Source organism: Salmo salar, chromosome 06 (genome assembly GCF_965601325.2).
Source record: "Salmo salar chromosome 06, fSalSal1, whole genome shotgun sequence".
In the NCBI taxonomy this organism is placed as follows: Eukaryota; Metazoa; Chordata; class Actinopteri; order Salmoniformes; family Salmonidae; genus Salmo; species Salmo salar.
This window is the reverse complement of record NC_138296.1, coordinates 8,972,641-8,994,153: the sequence shown is the minus strand read 5'-3', so window position 1 is coordinate 8,994,153 and position 21,513 is coordinate 8,972,641. Positions and strand designations below refer to the sequence as shown.

The 21,513-nt window shown below is 43.1% G+C and overlaps 2 protein-coding genes across 3 annotated transcripts in view; one reads left to right on the top strand and one right to left on the bottom strand.

Annotated features, from left to right (window-relative positions):
• The first annotated feature begins 596 nt into the window (after positions 1-596).
• On the top strand, positions 597-15,408 carry LOC106606234 (NLR family CARD domain-containing protein 3-like). The gene is made up of 8 exons (XM_082976113.1): positions 597-601; positions 1,579-2,090; positions 2,258-3,530; positions 3,678-3,731; positions 6,522-6,638; positions 9,409-9,582; positions 11,361-11,407; positions 14,407-15,408. Exons 1-8 carry the CDS (start codon positions 597-599, stop codon positions 14,802-14,804), a joined length of 2,580 nt encoding a protein of 859 aa, XP_082832239.1. The 3' UTR covers positions 14,805-15,408.
• The window catches only part of LOC106592407 (4-aminobutyrate aminotransferase, mitochondrial), a 60,610-nt gene continuing 54,046 nt past the window's right edge, over positions 14,950-21,513 (bottom strand). For both annotated transcript variants that reach the window (XM_045719679.2, XM_045719680.2), the window contains exons 13-16: positions 20,389-20,556; positions 20,041-20,187; positions 17,005-17,116; positions 14,950-16,819 (exon numbers count right to left, since the gene is read on the bottom strand). In XM_045719679.2, coding sequence (XP_045575635.1) covers positions 16,698-16,819; positions 17,005-17,116; positions 20,041-20,187; positions 20,389-20,556 — 549 coding nt within the window. In that variant the 3' untranslated portion in view covers positions 14,950-16,697. The remainder of the gene's footprint in view (positions 16,820-17,004; positions 17,117-20,040; positions 20,188-20,388; positions 20,557-21,513) is intronic.

Sequence of the window (21,513 nt, the reverse complement as noted above, 5' to 3'; positions counted from 1 at the left end):
GTGTATGTAAACCTCCGACTTCAACTGTATATATATATGTGTGTGTATTTATATATTTTAAATGTGAATCACATTTTTATTTGGCGTACACCTGACGGCATTGCACATACCCCTGCGAGTATGCCTACCCAATTTTGGGAATACCTGATTTAAGGAAATCAGTCAATTGAAATACAATCACTAGGCCCTGATCTATGGATTTCATGGCTGTGAATTTGCATCTGTTGGTTTCAGATACTGTAAAAACATATTTTTTTTTAAGTAGGGGCATGGATCAGAACACCAGTCAGTATCTGGTGTGACCATCATTTCCCTCATGAAGCGGGACACATCTCCTTCAAGTAGAGTTGATCAGGCTGTTCACTGTAGCCTGTGGAATGTTGTCCCACTCCTCTTCAATGGCTGTGCGAAGTTTCTGGATATTGGTGGGAACTGGAACATGCTGTCGTACACTTCTACCCAGAGCATCCCAAACATGCTCAATGGGTGACATGTCTGGTGAGTATACAGGCCATGGAAGAACTGGGACATTTTCAGCTTCCAGGAATTATGTACAGATCCTTGCAACATGGGGCTGTGCATTATAATGCTTAAACATGAGGTGATGGGTGCAGATGGATGGCATGACAATGGGCCTCAGGATCTGGTCACGGTATCTCTGTGCATTCAAATTACCATTGATTAAATGCAATTGTGTTTGTTGTCCGTAGCTTATGCCAGCCCATACCACAACCCCACTGCCACCATGGGGCACTCTGTTCTCAAAACTAACATCAGCAAACTGCTCGCCCACATGACAGGGCGGCAGGTAGCCAACCCAGACAGGACGACCACGTCAGTGACTTAACCCACTCAAGTGACGCACCCCTCCTAGGGACGGCATGGAAGAGCACCAGTAAGCCAGTGACTCAGCCCCTGTAATAGGGTTAGAGGCAGAGAATCCCAGTGGAGAGAGGGGAACCGGCCAGGCAGAGACAGCAAGGGTGTTTTTTTGCTCCAGAGCCTTTCCGTTCACCTTCACACTCCTGGGCCAGACTACACTCAATCATATGACCTACTGAAGAGATGAGTCTTCAGTAAAGACTTAAAGGTTGAGACCGAGTCTGCGAATTCTAGGGACAATTAGGAGGCCTGCGTCTTGTGACCGTAGCGTACGTGTAGGTATGTACGGCAGGACCAAATCGGAAAGGTAGGTAGGATCAAGCCCATGTAATGCTTTGTAGGTTAGCAGTAAACCTTGAAATCAGCCCTTGCCTTAACAGGAAGCCAGTGTAGGGAGGCTAGCACATTAATCAATATTAAAATGTTGATTAAATATGACCATATTTTATAGACTTCTAAACAGGAAGTGTAGGGACAACACCAGGGTCTTCAGTCTCAATGTTGTTGGAGGGAAGGATCTGCAGAGGGACTCTGAACTAGAACAGAAGAATTAGATGTTTCCTCAACAGCTTCTTTCTCAACACCAACCGCTGCTAAGAGAAAGAGGAAGGGGTATGTCCCAGAGAACCTTTGAGAAACCCTCTTTTCTTCATGTCTTTGAACATTTACTAAATTAAATGTTGTTTGGATATATAGTTCTGCATACCATTGGAAACTCAAGTCTTACCTGAAAGATACATATACAAATGTATTTGAGGGGATACCTGAAGCAGGAAATTCAGTAGATCTCAATGAGATCTACACAGCGCTCTACATCACAGAGGGTGGAAGTGGAGAGGTCATAACTGGACATGAGGTGAGGCATATTGAGACAACAATCAGGAGACCAGCAAGACCAGAGACATCAATCAAATGCAATGACATCTTTAAACCCTTAACTGGACGAGGCAAACATATCAGAACTGTGCTGACAAAGGGAGTCGCTGGCATTGGAAAAAGTGTATCTGTGCAGAAGTTCATTCTGGACTGGGCTAGAGGAAACGCAAACCAAGACATTCATTTCATTTTTCCACTCCCTTTTCCAGAGCTGAATTTGATGAAAAAGGAAGAGCATAGCTTTGTTGGCATTGTAGATAATTTTTTTGTAGGTGTGAAAGAATCAGGAATTTTCAAGAACAACAATTTCAAATTTCTGTTTATCTTTGATAAAAATTGTCATTTAGCAGACGCTCTTATCCAGAGCGACTTACAGTAGTGAATGCATACATTTCCTTTCATACATATATATATATATATTTTTTTTCTGTGCTGGCCCCCCGTGGGAATCGAACCCACAACCCTGGCGTTGCAAACACCATGCTCTACCAACTGAGCTACAGGGATGAGTGCCGACTGCCCCTAGACTTTGAAAATAACAAGAGTTGCCGTGATGTGACAAAGTCAACCTCAGTGGACGTGCTGTTGACAAACCTCATCCACAGGAAGCTGCTTCCCTCTGCTCTCCTCTGGATAACCTCCCGGTCTGCAGCAGCCAATCAGATCCCTCCTGAGTGTGTTGACCAGGTGACGGAGGTACGAGTGTTTAACGATCCACAGAAGGAAGAGTACTTCAGGAAGAGATTCAGTGATGAGGACGTGGCCAGCAAAATAATCACTCACATAAAGACATCAAGGAGCCTCCACATCATGTGCCACATACCGATCTTCTGTTGGATTTCTGCCACAGTTCTTGAAGACCTGTTGTCTGAAAAGAAGACAGGAGAGATACCCAAGAACCTGACTGAGATGTACTCACAATTCTTTGTATTTCAGTCCAAACAGAAGAATAGGAAGTATCATGGACAAGCTAAGACAGTGTCACACTGGGATAAAAAGATGATAATGAAAATATGTAAGCTGGCTTTTCAACAGCTTCAAAATGGCAACCTGATCTTCTACAAGTCAGACCTGGAAGAGTGTGGCATTGATGTCACTGAAGCCTCAGTGTACTCAGGAGTGTGCACACAGATCTTTAGACAGGAGACTAGGATTTCCAAGGAGAAGGTGTACTGCTTTGTGCATCTCAGCATACAGGAGTTTCTGGCTCCTGTATATGTCTTTCTCTCATTCAACAACAGAAATCGAAATCTATTATCTAAGACACTGTCAACCCCCCAAATGCCTCTCACGCAGTTCAGGACAATATCGACAAATGAATTCCACAAGCGTGCAGTGGACAAGGCCTTACAGAGTAAGAATGGACACCTGGACTTGTTCCTTCGTTTCCTTCTGGGTCTCTCACTGGAGTCCAATCAGATTCTCTTACGAGGCTTACTGAACGAGAGAACAAGAAGTTCAGAGGACAATGAGGAAACAGTCAAGTACATCAAGGAGAAGATCAGGGAGAATCCCTCTCCAGAGAGGTGCATCAATCTGTTCCACTGTCTGAATGAACTGAATGACCATTCTCTAGTGGAGGAGATCCAAAGCTACCTGAGCTCAGGAAGTCTCTCAGAAGCCAAACTGTCACCTGCACAGTGGTCAGCTCTGGTCTTTGTGTTGCTGACTTCAGAAAAGGAGCTGGATGTGTTTGACCTGAAGAAATACTCCAGATCAGAGGAAGGTTTTCTGAGGCTGCTGCCAGTGGTCAAAGCCTCCCAAACCGCTCTGTAAATATGGGGTTTTTAATATAATCATCAGTCAGAATACACAGATATGCATTAGCATATTACAAATTCATTGTTGATTCTCAAATGCTCTGCTACATGTACACACAGTGGTCTAAATGAATGTTCATTGTGTTTTACTTTTCAAAGGCTTAATGAGTGTAACCTCACTGTGAAATGCTGTGAAGCCTTGGCCTCAGCTCTGTACACAACACCTGAGAGAGCTGGACCTAAGTGACAATGACCTGAAGGATTCAGGAGTGAAGCTGCTCTCTGCTGGACTGGAGAATCCACAGTGTAAACTGGAGACTGAGGTCAGTGAATCTTATTGTTTTGTCATTAAATCCACATATGTCTACTCCGTATTCCTGCTGTTCTTTAGTTTCCATTAAACTGAACTATCACTGTTCCCAAGCTAACCAATTAAAACCCTGTTTGTAAATGAAAATCTAACTCACCATACAGTACAGTATGTGATTAGACTGACCGTATACAGTATGTGATTAGACTGATTAGACTGACCGTATACAGTATGTGATTAGACTGACCGTATACAGTATGTGATTAGACTGACCATATACAGTATGTGATTAGACTGACCGTATACAGTATGTGATTAGACTGATTAGACTGACCGTATACAGTATGTGATTAGACTGACCGTATACAGTATGTGATTAGACTGGCCATACAGTATGTGATTAGACTGACCGTATACAGTATGTGATTAGACTGACCATATACAGTATGTGATTAGACTGACCATATACAGTATGTGATGAGACTGACTGTATACAGTATGTGATTAGACTGACTGTATACAGTATGTGATTAGACTGGCCATACAGTATGTGATGAGACTGACCATATACAGTATGTGATTAGACTGACCGTATACAGTATGTGATTAGACTGACCATATACAGTATGTGATTAGACTGACCATATACAGTATGTGATTAGACTGATTAGACTGACCGTATACAGTATGTGATTAGACTGACCGTATACAGTATGTGATTAGACTGACCATATACAGTATGTGATTAGACTGACCGTATACAGTATGTGATTAGACTGATTAGACTGACCGTATACAGTATGTGATTAGACTGACCGTATACAGTATGTGATTAGACTGGCCATACAGTATGTGATTAGACTGACCGTATACAGTATGTGATTAGACTGACCATATACAGTATGTGATTAGACTGACCATATACAGTATGTGATGAGACTGACTGTATACAGTATGTGATTAGACTGACTGTATACAGTATGTGATTAGACTGGCCATACAGTATGTGATGAGACTGACCATATACAGTATGTGATTAGACTGACCGTATACAGTATGTGATTAGACTGACCATATACAGTATGTGATTAGACTGACCATATACAGTATGTGATTAGACTGACCATATACAGTATGTGATTAGACTGACCATATACAGTATGTGATTAGACTGACTGTATACAGTATGTGATTAGACTGACCATATACAGTATGTGATGAGACTGACTGTATACAGTATGTGATTAGACTGGCCATACAGTATGTGATGAGACTGACCATATACAGTATGTGATTAGACTGACCATATACAGTATGTGATTAGACTGACCATATACAGTATGTGATTAGACTGACTGTATACAGTATGTGATTAGACTGACCATATACAGTATGTGATTAGACTGACTGTATACAGTATGTGATTAGACTGACCGTATACAGTATGTGATTAGACTGACCATATACAGTATGTGATGAGACTGACTGTATACAGTATGTGATTAGACTGACCATATACAGTATGTGATTAGACTGACCATATACAGTATGTGATGAGACTGACTGTATACAGTATGTGATTAGACTGACCATATACAGTATGTGATTAGACTGACCATATACAGTATGTGATGAGACTGACTGTATACAGTATGTGATTAGACTGACTGTATACAGTATGTGATTAGACTGGCCATACAGTATGTGATGAGACTGACCATATACAGTATGTGATTAGACTGGCCATACAGTATGTGATTAGACTGACCGTATACAGTATGTGATTAGACTGACCATATACAGTATGTGATTAGACTGACCATATACAGTATGTGATTAGACTGACTGTATACAGTATGTGATTAGACTGACCATATACAGTATGTGATGAGACTGACTGTATACAGTATGTGATTAGACTGGCCATACAGTATGTGATGAGACTGACCATATACAGTATGTGATTAGACTGACCATATACAGTATGTGATTAGACTGACCATATACAGTATGTGATTAGACTGACTGTATACAGTATGTGATTAGACTGACCATATACAGTATGTGATTAGACTGACTGTATACAGTATGTGATTAGACTGGCCATACAGTATGTGATTAGACTGACCATATACAGTATGTGATTAGACTGACCATACAGTATGTGATTAGACTGACCGTATACAGTATGTGATTAGACTGACCATATACAGTATGTGATTAGACTGACCGTATATAGTATGTGATTAGACTGACCGTATACAGTATGTGATTAGACTGACCATATACAGTATGTGATTAGACTGACTGTATACAGTATGTGATTAGACTGACCATACAGTATGTGATTAGACTGACCGTATACAGTATGTGATTAGACTGACCGTATACAGTATGTGATTAGACTGACCATATACAGTATGTGATTAGACTGACCGTATATAGTATGTGATTAGACTGACCGTATACAGTATGTGATTAGACTGACCATATACAGTATGTGATTAGACTGACCATACAGTTGACATGGTGGTTGGGTTTTAAACTTGAGGTTCTGTCAATTGGAATGAGACTTGTAAGACGTGTGATCATCAAAGTGGCCCCCTTGAACCCTTCAAATGTAATCTCTCTGTCAGGCTGTCCGGCTGTCTGCTCACAGAGGAAGGCTGGGCTTTTCTGGTCTCAGCAATGAGGTTAAACCCCTCACACCTGAGAGAGCTGGACCTGAGTAACAATGACCTGAAGGATTCAGGAGTGAAGCTGCTCTCTGCTGGACTGGAGAATCCCCACTGTAAACTGGAGACTCTGAGGTCAGTAGTCTGTATTAGTTCATCAAGTGATAGTTTATTAGAACCACATGTTTTACAATGGACTTTATGTGTTTGGTACCTTTGGAAAGTATTCACTATTCAGACCCCTTGACTTTTTCCACATTATTCAAAAATGTAATAAAAGAAAACAGGTTTTTAGAAATGTTTTGATATTTTTGCTAATTTAGAACAGTTCCATACACTACTGTTCAAAAGTTTGGGGTCATTTAGAAATGTCCTTGTTTTGAAAGAAGAGCAAAAAATGTTGTCCATTAAAATAACATCAAATTGATCAGAAATACCGTTTGATAGACATTGTTAATGTTGTAAATGACTATTGAAGCTGGAAATGGCAGATTTTTAATGGAATATCTACAGAGGCACATTATCAGCAACCATCACTCCTGTGTTCCAATGGCACGTTGTGTTAGCTATTCCAAGTTTATCATTTTAAAAGGCTAATTGATCATTAGAAAACCCTTTTGCAATTATGTTAGCACAGCTGAAAACTATTGTTCTGATTAAAGAAGCAATAAAACTGGCTTTCCTTAGAGTAGTTGAGTATCTCAAAATGGCCAGAAACAAATAACTTTCTTTTGAAACTTGTCAGTCTATTCTTGTTCTGAGAAATTAAGGCCATTTCCATGCGAGAAATTGCCAAGAAACTGAAGATCTCGTACAACGCTGTGTACTACTCCCTTCACAGAACGGCGCAAACTGTCTCTAACCAGAATAGAAAGAAGAGTGGGAGGCCCCGGTGCACAACTGAGCAAGAGGACAAGTACATTTGTCTTCAACTGGCAGCTTCATTAAATAGTACCCGCAAAACACCAGTCTCAACGTCAACAGTGAAGAGGCGACTCCGGGATGCTGGCCTTCTAGGCAGAGTTGCAAAGAAAAAGCCATATCTCAGACTGGCCAATAAAAATGAAAGATTAAGATGGGAAAAATAACACAGACACTGGACAGAGATATTTGAATTTGTATTTATTAAGGATCCCCATTAGCTGGTGACAAGGCAACAGTTACTCTACCTGGGGTCCAGCAACATTAAGGCTCTTCATAACACTTTTCACAACACATTAAGTGTGTTCCCTCAGTCCACATATCTACAATACAAAATCCATGTGTACGTGTGTGTGCATGTCTTATCATGTGTGTCTGTGCCTGTGTGTGTGTCTCTTCACAGTCCCCCCTGTTCCATAAGGTATTATAAGGTATAAGCATTATTCTGCAGCATACTGTAAATTATGATACATTGTGGGAAAAAGTTGTGGGAAGGGAAATAATTACTGTAATTTCACCCACAGAATACAGTACCGTACCGTATTTTTGGAGCGCCAAAAATCTTTTCACCACTAGAGATTGCATGATATTGTTGTTTCTGGCTCATTAACATACACTATATACAAACGTATGTGGACACTCCTTCAAATTAGTGGATTTGGCTATTTCAGCCACACCCTTTGCTGACAGGTGTGTCAAATCGAGCACACAACCATGCAATCTCCATAGACAAACATTGGCAGTCAATTAGTCACATTTCTGCCCTGCTAGAGCTGCCCCAGTCAACTGTAAGTGCTGTTATTGTGAAGTGGAAACGTCTAGGAGCAACAATGCCTCAGCTGTGAAGTGGTAGGCCACATAAGCTCACAGAACGTGACCTCCGAGTGCTGAAGCGCGTAAAAAACGGCTGTCCTCGTGTTGCAACACTCACTACCAAGTTTCAAACTGCCGAACAGCTGCACACAAGCCTAAGATCACCATGCGCAAGGCCAAGCGTTGGCTGGAGTGGTGTAAAGCTCGCCTCCATTGGACTCTGGAGTAGTGGAAACGCATTCTCTGGAGTGATGAATCACGCTTCACCATCTGGCAGTCCGACGGACAAATCTGGGTTTGGCGGATGCTAGGAGAACGCTACCTGCCCCAATGCATAGTGCCAACTGTAATGTTTGGTGGAGGAGGAATAATGGTCTGGGGCTGTTTTCCATGGTTCAGCCTTAGGCCCCTTAGTTCCAGTGAAGGGGAATCTTAACACTACAGCATACAATTACATTCTGTGCTTCCAACTTTGTGGCAAAGGTTTGGGGAAGGCCCTTTCCTGTTTCAGCATGACAATGCCCCCGTGCACAATGCGACTTCCATACAGAAATGGTTTGTCGAGATTGGTGTGGAAGAAATTGACTGGCCTGCACAGAACCCTGACCTCAACCCCATCGAACACCTTTGGGATGAATTGGAACGCCAACTGCTAATCCCCCAACATCAGTGACCTCACTAATGTTGTCACTAATATTAAAGTAACAATATTGGATACCATAAAATACGGTAACATACTGTACTTTTTTAGGGTAACTTACAGGCAACTGGACTGAAAAAATAACAGGAACATTTTTACGGTGCATGCTCAACAGAGGAGATTGACTTACATCGGGTTTTGGGCTGAAAAATGTTATTATTAGCATTTGTTGTCAGTGGCTAGCTTGTTTACTGCAGTCCCTCCTTGTACATAGACTGCTGTCAAGGTAAGGAAACAAATATCTAAATACTTAGTTTAGCTGAATTAAACAAGATGGTCATTAGAACCTCATGTTTTAAAGAAAGTGTGCCTAAACCTATTTGAAAGAAAATCAGACACTATTTGAATCCAGGTCTGTCAGGGACGTGACGTGTTGTTACTAAGAGCATCTGAGAATGAGAAGATAAGGTTGTATTGTCTGGTGTGGTCTGGTATTTAGTCAGTGTGGTTAAATAATGTTTAACTCTGCAGGCTGTCAGGCTGTCTGGTCACAGAGGAAGGCTGTGCTTCTCTGGTATCAGCTCTGAGGTCAAACCCCTCATACCTGAGAGAGCTGGACCTGAGCTACAATCACCCAGGAGACTCAGGAGTCAGACTGCTCTCTGCTGGACTGGAGGATCCACACTGGAGACTGGAGAAACTTGAGTAAATTGATAACTTGTGGGCCAAACATCCAGTTAAATTAGGACAGTGTTTGGAGCTCTTTCTTTGTCTCTTTCTCATAGAATCTGTCATGACTGTCCTGATCAGGTCAGGGTACAGGAGACCACCACCCTACAGATTATCTCCCAAACCCCCAACAGAGGAGGAGAGATCTAGGGGTCTGAAGATGTGGGGGTTTTATGACCCCTCACGCCATAATAAACCTTAGGCCACAGAGAAATTCCTTTGTCCTCACAATGGAATTCTGGCCTCAGAACATTAAACATGCAATAAAGGGACTTTGGAACAATGGTTTCCGTCAGCCACAACGGTGGTCATGACGAGAGGTGGAATATGAAAATGTATGTAACTTTTGTATTGTTATTAAAGGTTAAGAGATGACGTTATTATGAAAACATTGTACCTTTAAGAGTTTTCCCAGTATATGCCTGATGTTTATACATTGTACGTTGTGTGGAAAATATCCAAATCAAAGAGAATGTTTTGGTAAAGATGAGATGTGAAGGTAGTGTCTAAAATAGGATTTTAGTCAAATCTAGGCCTTGCCCCTTAACTTGGTCCGCCCAGAGAATTGCCCTAAAGGCGGTTACGCCCACTTCTGACCCAGGGGTATAAGACAGGAGAGTGAAGAATTAACATATCAGACTAATTGACCCCAAGCTGCAGCGAAGGTCTAACAAAGTCAACGAACCCCAAAACGAAACACAAGGTTGAAGACAAAGAAATCTTTTTCTACACGAGCTACGGACGAGTAGCTGTGTCTAAGCGGGTGAATTCAAGCCGAACCACCCAGCCTCCACTCTCCATTGAATCGTGGTATATACACCGTTCGAGTCCGAAGCTGTGAGCTCTGAGCTACAGATCTGTCTGTCCTCAGAAGACCCCTTTCAGATCAAGGGCGAGGGATCAGACCACTTAGCCAAGAAGGACACTGACATCGTGAGGACAACCAGAGAGTTGCGCCGGAGAAGTGCGTCATTGAGAAGCCTAAACGACACACGCGGAGCTTCCCACCTGAGACCTCCAACACGTAATTACATCATTATATTCTGACAAATAAGAGCAGCAGTTCGGGGCAAGGCTAGGTTTAAATAAGCATGGCTGACAAATGAACCCAAATGTATATTTCTCTCGTGTACTTTCTTGGTTTCTCTCTCTTTTAAATCCCCATTTTGGGTAACACGCGCCATAGTGTGTTGGCCCGTTATACTAAGTCCTAATCAATAGCTAGACTGTGTTTTGTGTATGTGTATTTTTATCATCATTTTAGCTTGCTAGTAAATAAATAATCAACTAAGATTGGTGTGGTAAACTCATTGGTGAAGCCCGGGTCCGTGCAGATTCCCGGATTATGCGACGTTCAGAATGAGACTGTAGAGGAAATTGATTAATTTAGCGACTGTTGTAAAATCGATATTCTGATATCCTTTGAGTTAATTTGGGAAATAGAAACTCAATCAAAATACTGTTCCCATGGTGCCCCAGGTTGATGAGTTAATAATTGCTTGATTCATTGCTTAATTCATTTAATCACGCAATTATAAACCGTTAATCATTCGATGAGCAACAGTCGTCACATTAACTAATACAACGTCACGACAAATCTGAATGTCCGTAATGCGTAATTATTTTTCTTTTTGTGTGTGTGTGTGTGTGTGTGTGTGTGTGTGTGTGTGTGTGTGTGTGTGTGTGTGTGTGTGTGTGTGTGTGTGTGTGTGTGTGTGTGTGTGTGTTTAACTGTCTATTTGATTCTCCTTCAGCATTGAAAATGGTGAAAAGTGCAGAATCATACCAGGGCTAAAGAAATGTGAGTATTGGCTGCTGGGAAGAATAACCTATTCTCCCCCTCCCACTGTCTACTAGCTCCCCTCCCATTGGATGAATAACCTATTCTCCCCCTTCCCACTGTCTACTAGCTCCCCTCCCATTGGATGAATAACCTATTCTCCCCCTCCCACTGTCTACTAGCTCCCCTCCCATTGGATGAATAACCTATTCTCCCCCTTCCCACTGTCTACTAGCTCCCCTCCCATTGGATGAATAACCTATACTCCCCCTCCCACTGTCTACTAGCTCCCCTCCCATTGGATGAATAACCTATTCTCCCCCTCCCACTGTCTACTAGCTCCCCTCCCATTGGATGAATAACCTATACTCCCCTCCCACTGTCTACTAGCTCCCCTCCCATTGGATGAATAACCTATTCTCCCCCTCCCACTGTCTACTAGCTCCCCTCCCATTGGATGAATAACCTATACTTCCCCTCCCACTGTCTACTAGCTCCCCTCCCATTGGATGAATAACCTATACTCCCCCTCCCACTGTCTACTAGCTCCCCTCCCATTGGATGAATAACCTATACTCCCCCTCCCACTGTCTACTAGCTCCCCTCCCATTGGATGAATAACCTATACTCCCCCTCCCACTGTCTACTAGCTCCCCTCCCATTGGATGAATAACCTATACTCCCCCTCCCACTGTCTACTAGCTCCCCTCCCATTGGATGAATAACCTATTCTCCCCCCTCCCACTGTCTACTAGCTCCCCTCCCATTGGATGAATAACCTATACTCCCCTCCCACTGTCTACTAGCTCCCCTCCCATTGGATGAATAACCTATTCTCCCCCTCCCACTGTCTACTAGCTCCCCTCCCATTGGATGAATAACCTATTCTCCCCCTCCCACTGTCTACTAGCTCCCCTCCCATTGGATACTGTCTACTAGCTCCCCTCCCATTGGATGAATAACCTATACTCCCCTCCCACTGTCTACTAGCTCCCCTCCCATTGGATGAATAACCTATTCTCCCCCTCCCACTGTCTACTAGCTCCCCTCCCATTGGATGAATAACCTATTCTCCCCCTCCCACTGTCTACTAGCTCCCCTCCCATTGGATGAATAACCTATTCTCCCCCTCCCACTGTCTACTAGCTCCCCTCCCATTGGATGAATAAACTATTAGGGCGCCCACCAATGCAGCCTGTCTCATTAATAAATGAGGGATAACAAATTACAAAAACACCATTCCTTGTGTTTTGAATTTTGATGTGTAGCATATTCTAAACTTGATAGCGTATTGTTTTATCGGTTTCTACTTTCCTAAAACAATAATTTTCTACCTTACGGTTCAGATGTTGGGAGATTTGAGCTTTAAATGTATCAGGGCATTGCATGCATAGACCTATAGGCTGAGGCATCCACTGTATGATATTAATATTACAAAATCTATATAAAAGAAGAGAAGCCCCAGAGAGAGAGAGAGAGATGCTGGTGACATGCTACAACACCCACATTCTTTATGTCAGATGGCTACTGTGTCTGCTAAACAGATATAGACTCACAGAAGGAGTCTAATTCCTACATTTGTTGTATGTAAAGATAAGCATTATATTGTTAGATTATCGGAGTAACTCCTGTCGGCCTAAAACATTCTTCCTCACCTCAAGTCGAACTGTCGGAGTCAGTTGGAGCGCCAGTGCACACTGCCTTCATATCGTAGACCTGCACTATAACAGACTAACAGCCACACCACACCAAACCTTTAGAAACTTTATTAAGGTCATTTCAAAAGTAATCAAGCCATTGTTTCTAGGGTAAATACGAGCAGGATTGTTTCGTTCTCAACAGAATGAAACAAAACACGTTTTGCATAGGCTATTAAAATAACTGGTTTAGATGAATAAATAGGACTATAATAATAACAATGATATAAGATTATAATGATAAAACAAATGATTATAAATACGATTTGTTAATAACTTAAGTTCGAATATTGCATCCTAGAGAGTTGATCAGTAGCCTGCATTTGGCCATTGGTGTGGTATTCAAAAATATTCTGTTAAATATCCTTTAAACACTTCTTTATAGAGCCTTTATCAATCTCAAAGAAGAAGAATCTAGGGTTTTCTATTCTGGGTAGCCATATTATTGTTAAAATTCCATAGATATGAATTATTGTGTTAATTGACCAGTTTAATCAGGTGTGATAGCTCTGGAACAGCTGGGGGTCCCTGAGGAGAACATTGAGAACCACTGACTAAATCGAGCGTTCTCTATTGACACAAGGCCATATGTGAGTCTTTCACAAAACACTGGCCATAGTCATACATATAACACAATATAACACAACAGATTAGATCAACTGGAATGACACTCACTCATGGTTGTGAGCAAACCACGCTCCCTTACATTTTAATTATCACTACAGAGCAAAGAACACTTTTGTGAACGGCAAAGAACCATTGAAGTGCTCAAAGGGTTCCACATAGAACCATCACCCATCCCAAAGAACCCTTGAGGAACCCTCTTTTCTTAGTGTGTAGTCCTGTACAGAATTCAGTGAATTGAGTCTAAACGTGGTTCTGTGCACAGAGCCAGGTATCCAATTGATTTTGTTTGTTTGTTTACATGTAAATTGTACTCTATAACTGACATCTTTCTGGTAAACCACAGGAGGGTTAGGGTCAGCCGTTATTATGAGCCATCCTCCCCTGGTCACACAATCATCAGACTTGAGATGAAAAGACCCCCCAAAATACATATTGATGCGCAGTCTGTCAGATGTATTAAAGAGGAACTATCGCAAAAACAAACTTTTCCGGTTGACAACGGGCTATATGGCATCCGTAATAGTCACATCAATTATAGTCCCAAACTTAACCCCAAAATACCAGAGACTAGAAAAAGGTATTTACAAGCAGTCTGTCTGTCAGATGTCATATTCCATTACATCATCGTCTTCATAAAAGGCCTTGATGATGAACATTCTGATGGAAATGATTTCTAATATTGATCTTCCCTAACAGATGCCTGTGATGTCACACTGGACCCAAACACAGCATACAGACTCCTCTCTCTGTCTGAGGAGAACAGGAAGGTGACATGGAGGTTAGAGAACCAGCTGTATCCTGATCACCCAGAGAGATTTAACTACTGGGACCAGGTGCTGTGTAGAGAGGGTCTGACTGGGCGCTGTTACTGGGAGGTAGAGTGGAGTGGGAGGGCTCATATAGGAGTGACATATAAAGGAATCAGCAGGAGAGGAGACAGTAATGACTGTGTGCTGGGAGCCAATAACAAGTCCTGGAGTCTATGGAGTTCCAACGATAGTCACACTGCCTGGCACAATAACAAGGAAACGGATATACCTGTCCCATCAGCCCACTCCAACAGACTGGCCAGCTGGCACTCTGTCCTTCTATAGAGTCTCCACTGACACACTGACCCACCTCCACACATTCACTGAGCCCTTCTATCCAGGGTTTTGGGTTTGGTATGAATCCTCAGTGTCCCTGTGTCAGGTAAAACAGAACAGAACCATATGATAAGGAACACAAACTCCAGAGGAATTCATTAAAATGGGATTCTGGTTTTATTTTAGGATACATAAAGAGGATTCTTCATAGACAACAATAATTAGAGATCTGCAATAACCTCTAACCTCACAGAACAATGTAAACAAACATAGCAATGCTTCTACTATTGTTAAGGGTTACCAGGAAATCAGCTCTCTATACAATACTGATTGTTAAGGGTTACCAGGAAATCAGCTCTCTATACAATACTGATTGTTAAGGGTTACCAGGAAATCAGCTCTCTATACAATACTGATTGTTAAGGGTTACCAGGAAATCAGCTCTCTATACAATACTGATTGTTAAGGGTTACCAGGAAATCAGCTCTCTATACAATACTGATTATTAAGGGTTACCAGGAAATCAGCTCTCTATACAATACTGATTATTAAGGGTTACCAGGAAATCAGCTCTCTATACAATACTGATTGGGCTGGTTAACAAGACAGGTATCATCATCACTGTAATCGCCATCACCATCGTCATGGCCATATTATAAAGCTTCTGCTGAAGCCTACTCCTTGGTGTTACTGCTGCTATTTCAACCTGTCCACAACATTTAAAAAAACAAAAACAACAGGCATTCAGAACGTAGACACCTTGTGCTGTACATCAATAATGAGTCCAGTCGTTTCATGAGGAAACCGGATGAATATGGCAAGATGCACTACTACGACTACGTCCCAAACAAGTCAACAAATATAATACATCTTTTTATTAGCGGTCCTGACTGCAAAAACCTGCCTTCAATTTAAACATGGGTATATCTGTAGGTTTGTATGGTTATGTGTTAATAAGTGGGGGTTTAAAATAGACTGTTAGCCCTACAGCGAGTCTGGAACCCAGGTCTCAATTCCTTCAACCCAAAGGAAGTTCAGGAACAACAACATGCAGACACACTAAATCATGTAATATAATATTCTCCTTCATAAAATCCCAATGTCAGGGGTTGAGATAATCCAAGTCAAACGGAAACATAATTGTTCTGTTAAAAAGAGCTAGGACACTCAGAGGACTCACAGAACACAAACTAGGACATCATCTCAAGGTCAGGGGTTAAAGGTCGGCGTGCAGCGGCCATTTTGTATCATTACAACCTCGTTTAGGTTAGCTTGCTGCTAACCACTCCTGTCAGGTGTGTTTGTTCTAAAATATCTTGCTGTTCCTTCATCTGTTAGGGAGTTGGAGGGTTTGTGTGATATGACCAAAATAAGACTATGTTTTGTGCTTGTGCCTTGTGACATGCGGAATGCTAGGACTGCCACATGAGCAATGGGACAAATTCAAGTGTGTGTGTGTGTATGGTGTGTGTTTGAGTATGTGTTAAAGGGATACTTCAGGATTGTGGCAGTGAGGCCCTTTATCCACTTCCCCAGAGTCAGATGAACTCGTGGATACCATTTTTATGTCTCTGTGTCCAGGTTAAAGGAAGTTAGAGGTAGTTTCACGAGCCAACGTTTCCAGTCATTGCGCTAATGCTAGTTAGCAATTGCGCTAGTTAGCAACTTCCTTCAAACAGCACACAGATACATATAAATGGTATCCACGAGTATCATCTGACTCTGGGGAAGGAGAAAAAGGGCTTCAATCCCGTAGCATCCCTTTAAGTGTATGCGTTACTGTGTGAGCCTCTGTGATAGGTTAAGACTCTTGTGCTTCCTCTCCCCTACACCGCATCCCCAGCTGGTCTTGGCTTATGTTGGTTTGGCCCAGTCCAGTGTGGAAGGGACCGGGGCAGGGTTCTAGTTGTGTTCTGCCAGGACGTCGCTGAACACGTTCAGGAACATGTGAACATGGTACTCTTTAAACACCAGAGCAGGACGGAACCGGATGGACCGATCTCCACAGCCACCCAGCAGAACACCTGAGAGACAGACAGAGAAGATAGAGGTTACACAGAACATCACCAGCGTGGAGTGTGGATATGAGTGTGTACGCAGGTGTTTCTGTCTGTCTGTCCATATCTGTGTGTGTGGGTTGTGTGTTTGTACACGGGTGTGTCCCTATCAATCCATCCATCTGTGTGTGTGTGTGAATAGTCTCTCTTACCCTTGTCCCGGGCTTTGAGGATGATGCTGTTGCGTGTGGCGTCATCACGGATGTCGATGGCACAGAATGTCCCCTGTCCCCGAGCACTGCTCAACAGGTTAGGGTACTGGTCCTGAAGGAGAGGCACAGACGTTAGCATGCACACACAACGTCTCTGGTACCTGTAGTTTTATAGAGTCTCTGGTACCTGTAGTTGGTAGAGTCTCTGTCTCTAGTACCTGTAGTTGGTAGAGTCTCTGTCTCTAGTACCTGTAGTTGGTAGAGTCTCTGTCTCTAGTACCTGTAGTTGGTAGAGTCTCTGGTACCTGTAGTTGGTAGAGTCTCTGTCTCTGGTACCTGTAGTTGGTAGAGTCTCTGGTACCTGTAGTTGGTAGAGTCTCTGTCTCTGGTACCTGTAGTTGGTAGAGTCTCTGGTACCTGTAGTTGGTAGAGTCTCTGTCTCTGGTACCTGTAGTTGGTAGAGTCTCTGTCTCTAGTACCTGTAGTTGGTAGAGTCTCTGTCTCTGGTACCTGTAGTTGGTAGAGTCTCTGGTACCTGTAGTTGGTAGAGTCTCTGTCTCTGGTACATGTAGTTGGTAGAGTCTCTGGTACCTGTAGTTGGTAGAGTCTCTGGAACCTGTAGTTGGTAGAGTCTCTGGAACCTGTAGTTGGTAGAGTCTCTGGTACCTGTAGTTGGAAGAGTCTCAGGTACCTGTAGTTGGTAGAGTCTCTGGTACCTGTAGTTGGTAGAGTCTCTGGTACCTGTAGTTGGTAGAGTCTCTGGTACCTGTAGTTGGTAGAGTCTCTGGTACCTGTAGTTGGTAGAGTCTCTGGTACCTGTAGTTGGTAGAGTCTCTGTCTCTGGTACCTGTAGTTGGTAGAGTCTCTGGTACTTGTAGTTGGTAGAGTCTCTGGTACCTGTAGTTGGTAGAGTCTCTGGTACCTGTAGTTGGTAGAGTCTCTGGTACCTGTAGTTGGTAGAGTCTCTGGTACCTGTAGTTGGTAGAGTCTCTGGTACCTGTAGTTGGTAGAGTCTCTGGTACCTGTAGTTGGTAGAGTCTCTGGTACCTGTAGTTGGTAGAGTCTCTGGTACCTGTAGTTGGTAGTCTCTGGTACCTGTAGTTGGTAGAGTCTCTGGTACCTGTAGTTGGTAGAGTCTCTGGTACCTGTAGTTGGTAGAGTCTCTAGTACCTGTAGTTGGTAGAGTCTCTGGTACCTGTAGTTGGTAGAGTCTCTGGTACCTGTAGTTGGTAGAGTCTCTGGTACCTGTAGTTGGTAGAGTCTCTGGTACCTGTAGTTGCTAGAGTCTCTGGTACCTGTAGTTGCTAGAGTCTTTGTCTCTAGTACCTGTAGTTGGTAGAGTCTTTGTCTCTAGTACCTGTAGTTGGTAGAGTCTTTGTCTCTAGTACCTGTAGTTGGTAGAGTCTCTGGTACCTAGTACCTGTAGTTGGTAGAGTCTCTGGTACCTGTAGTTGGTAGAGTCTCTAGTACCTGTAGTTGGTAGAGTCTCTAGTACCTGTAGTTGGTAGAGTCTCTAGTACCTGTAGTTGGTAGAGTCTCTAGTACCTGTAGTTGGTAGAGTCTCTAGTACCTGTAGTTGGTAGAGTCTCTAGTACCTGTAGTTGGTAGAGTCTCTAGTACCTGTAGTTGGTAGAGTCTCTAGTACCTGTAGTTGGTAGAGTCTCTGGTACCTGTAGTTGGTAGAGTCTCTGGTACCTGTAGTTGGTAGAGTCTCTAGTACCTGTAGTTGGTAGAGTCTCTAGTACCTGTAGTTGGTAGAGTCTCTAGTACCTGTAGTTGGTAGAGTCTCTAGTACCTGTAGTTTGTAGAGTCTCTGTCTCTAGTACCTGTAGTTGGTAGAGTCTCTGTCTCTGGTACCTGTAGTTGGTAGAGTCTCTGGTACCTGTAGTTGGTAGAGTCTCTGGTACCTGTAGTTGGTAGAGTCTCTGGTACCTGTAGTTGGTAGAGTCTCTGGTACCTGTAGTTGGTAGAGTCTCTGGTACCTGTAGTTGGTAGAGTCTCTGGTACCTGTAGTTGGTAGAGTCTCTGGTACCTGTAGTTGGTAGAGTCTCTAGTACCTGTAGTTGGTAGAGTCTCTGGTACCTGTAGTTGGTAGAGTCTCTGGTACCTGTAGTTGGTAGAGTCTCTGTCTCTGGTACCTGTAGTTGGTAGAGTCTCTGTCTCTAGTACCTGTAGTTGGTAGAGTCTCTGTCTCTAGTACCTGTAGTTGGTAGAGTCTCTCTCTCTGGTACCTGTAGTTGGTAGAGTCTCTGGTACCTGTAGTTGGTAGAGTCTCTGGTACCTGTAGTTGGTAGAGTCTCTGGTACCTGTAGTTTTATAGAGTCTCTGGTACCTGTAGTTGGTAGAGTCTCTGTCTCTAGTACCTGTAGTTGGTAGAGTCTCTGTCTCTAGTACCTGTAGTTGGTAGAGTCTCTAGTACCTGTAGTTGGTAGAGTCTCTGTCTCTGGTACCTGTAGTTGGTAGAGTCTCTGGTAGCTGTAGTTTTATAGAGTCTCTGGTACCTGTAGTTGGTAGTCTCTCTGTCTCTAGTACCTGTAGTTGGTAGTCTCTCTGTCTCTAGTACCTGTAGTTGGTAGTCTCTCTGTCTCTAGTACCTGTAGTTGGTAGTCTCTCTGTCTCTAGTACCTGTAGTTGGTAGTCTCTCTGTCTCTAGTACCTGTAGTTGGTAGAGTCTCGGTCTCTAGTACCTGTAGTTGGTAGAGTCTCTAGTACCTGTAGTTGGTAGAGTCTCTAGTACCTGTAGTTGGTAGAGTCTCTGTCTCTAGTACCTGTAGTTGGTAGAGTCTCTGTCTCTAGTACCTGTAGTTGGTAGAGTCTCTGGTACCTGTAGTTGGTAGAGTCTCTAGTACCTGTAGTTGGTAGAGTCTCTGTCTCTAGTACCTGTAGTTGGTAGAGTCTCTGGTACCTGTAGTTGGTAGAGTCTCTAGTACCTGTAGTTGGTAGAGTCTCTGTCTCTAGTACCTGTAGTTGGTAGAGTCTCTAGTACCTGTAGTTGGTAGAGTCTCTGGTACCTGTAGTTGGTAGAGTCTCTAGTACCTGTAGTTGGTAGAGTCCCTGTAGCAGAGTCTTCCCAGAGCGGGTCACCTCCTCCAGAAGGTTCTCTCTGCGGATCACGTTTAGAACCTCAGCCAGGAACAGGTTCTTAGACGGGTCACCCATCCACGTGTTAAAGATACGGTAGGCCTGGGAAAGAAAACACACACAGCTATAATAAGGTTATACATTGTACACGTAAACAAAGTGTGTTTGGGTGTGTGTGCATGTCTGTGTCCTGTGTGTACCTTATACGCCTGTGTGTGTGTGTGTGTGTGTGTGTGTGTGTGTGTGTGTGTGTGTGTGTGTGTGTGTGTGTGTGTGTGTGTGTGTCCTGTGTGTGTGTGTTACCTTGTCTGCCTGCAGCTCGTCTTTATGGTAAAAACCTCCAGTGAGCATCTTCTTGCTGAAGGAGACGATGTCAGCAGGGTCGTCCATCCCCCAGTGTTCATGAGCCCAGAACTTCCCGGTAGCTCCTCCACCTGTCTGCACCTCATCCAAATGGAACGCACAGCCATGCTGAGAGAGGGGAGAGGAGGGGAAGATGTTTTGTTCCTTCCATGATTGATGGATGGACTTTATTTCAGTGTCACCCCAGACTACCATGTGTTAGGGCTGGGCGATATGACGATATATATCGTGTGATGATAGAAAAACGACTATCGTTTCATATTATGCTCTATCGTTTATTTCATTGTGTCGCAAATCACACTATTTATGGCAATATTTTTAGTCAATTGGACGACGCTTTGCGTTGTGTAAGGAAATTTGCTACACAAACAAACATGAAAGAGAGTGAATGTGACACAGAGCACAGAGACACGGAGCTCGTACCTAGAAGAGGGGCTACTTCGGTTGCATGGACGTGGTTTGGTTATGAAACGTCTGACACGGACCAGAAAACCATCCACTACTAAATATGTCGCAGACCGGTCCCGACAACAGGCTCAAACACCACTAACCTCCTTTACCACCTAAACAAGAATCATGTGAAACAGTACGGAGAGAGTCTATGGATGAGACCCAAAAAAGTACAGTCGAGTGCTCAAAACAAAGGTTCTAAATAAAAGGAGAAATAATCAAATATGAGTAAGTACCTTTTATTTGTTGAGTTTAATTAAAAATGTAATAAGAAATAGGCCTTTACATGTGGTAATTTTATATAAACTATTTATTAATTGAATTTACCGAAAATGTGCTATATCGTGATATAAAACGTTATCGGGATATGAAATTACCTATATCGGGATATGAGATTTTGGCCATATTGCCCAACCCTACCTTGTGTATGACTCTCATCCCCTCCCTCTCCAGACTACCTTGTGTATGACTCTCATCCCCTCCCTCCCTCTCCAGACTGCCTTGTGTATGACTCTCATCCCCTCCCTCCCTCCCTCCCTCCCTCCCTCCCTCCCTCCCTCCCTCCCTCCCTCCCTCCCTCCCTCCCTCTTCAGACTGCCTTGTGTACAGTGGAGG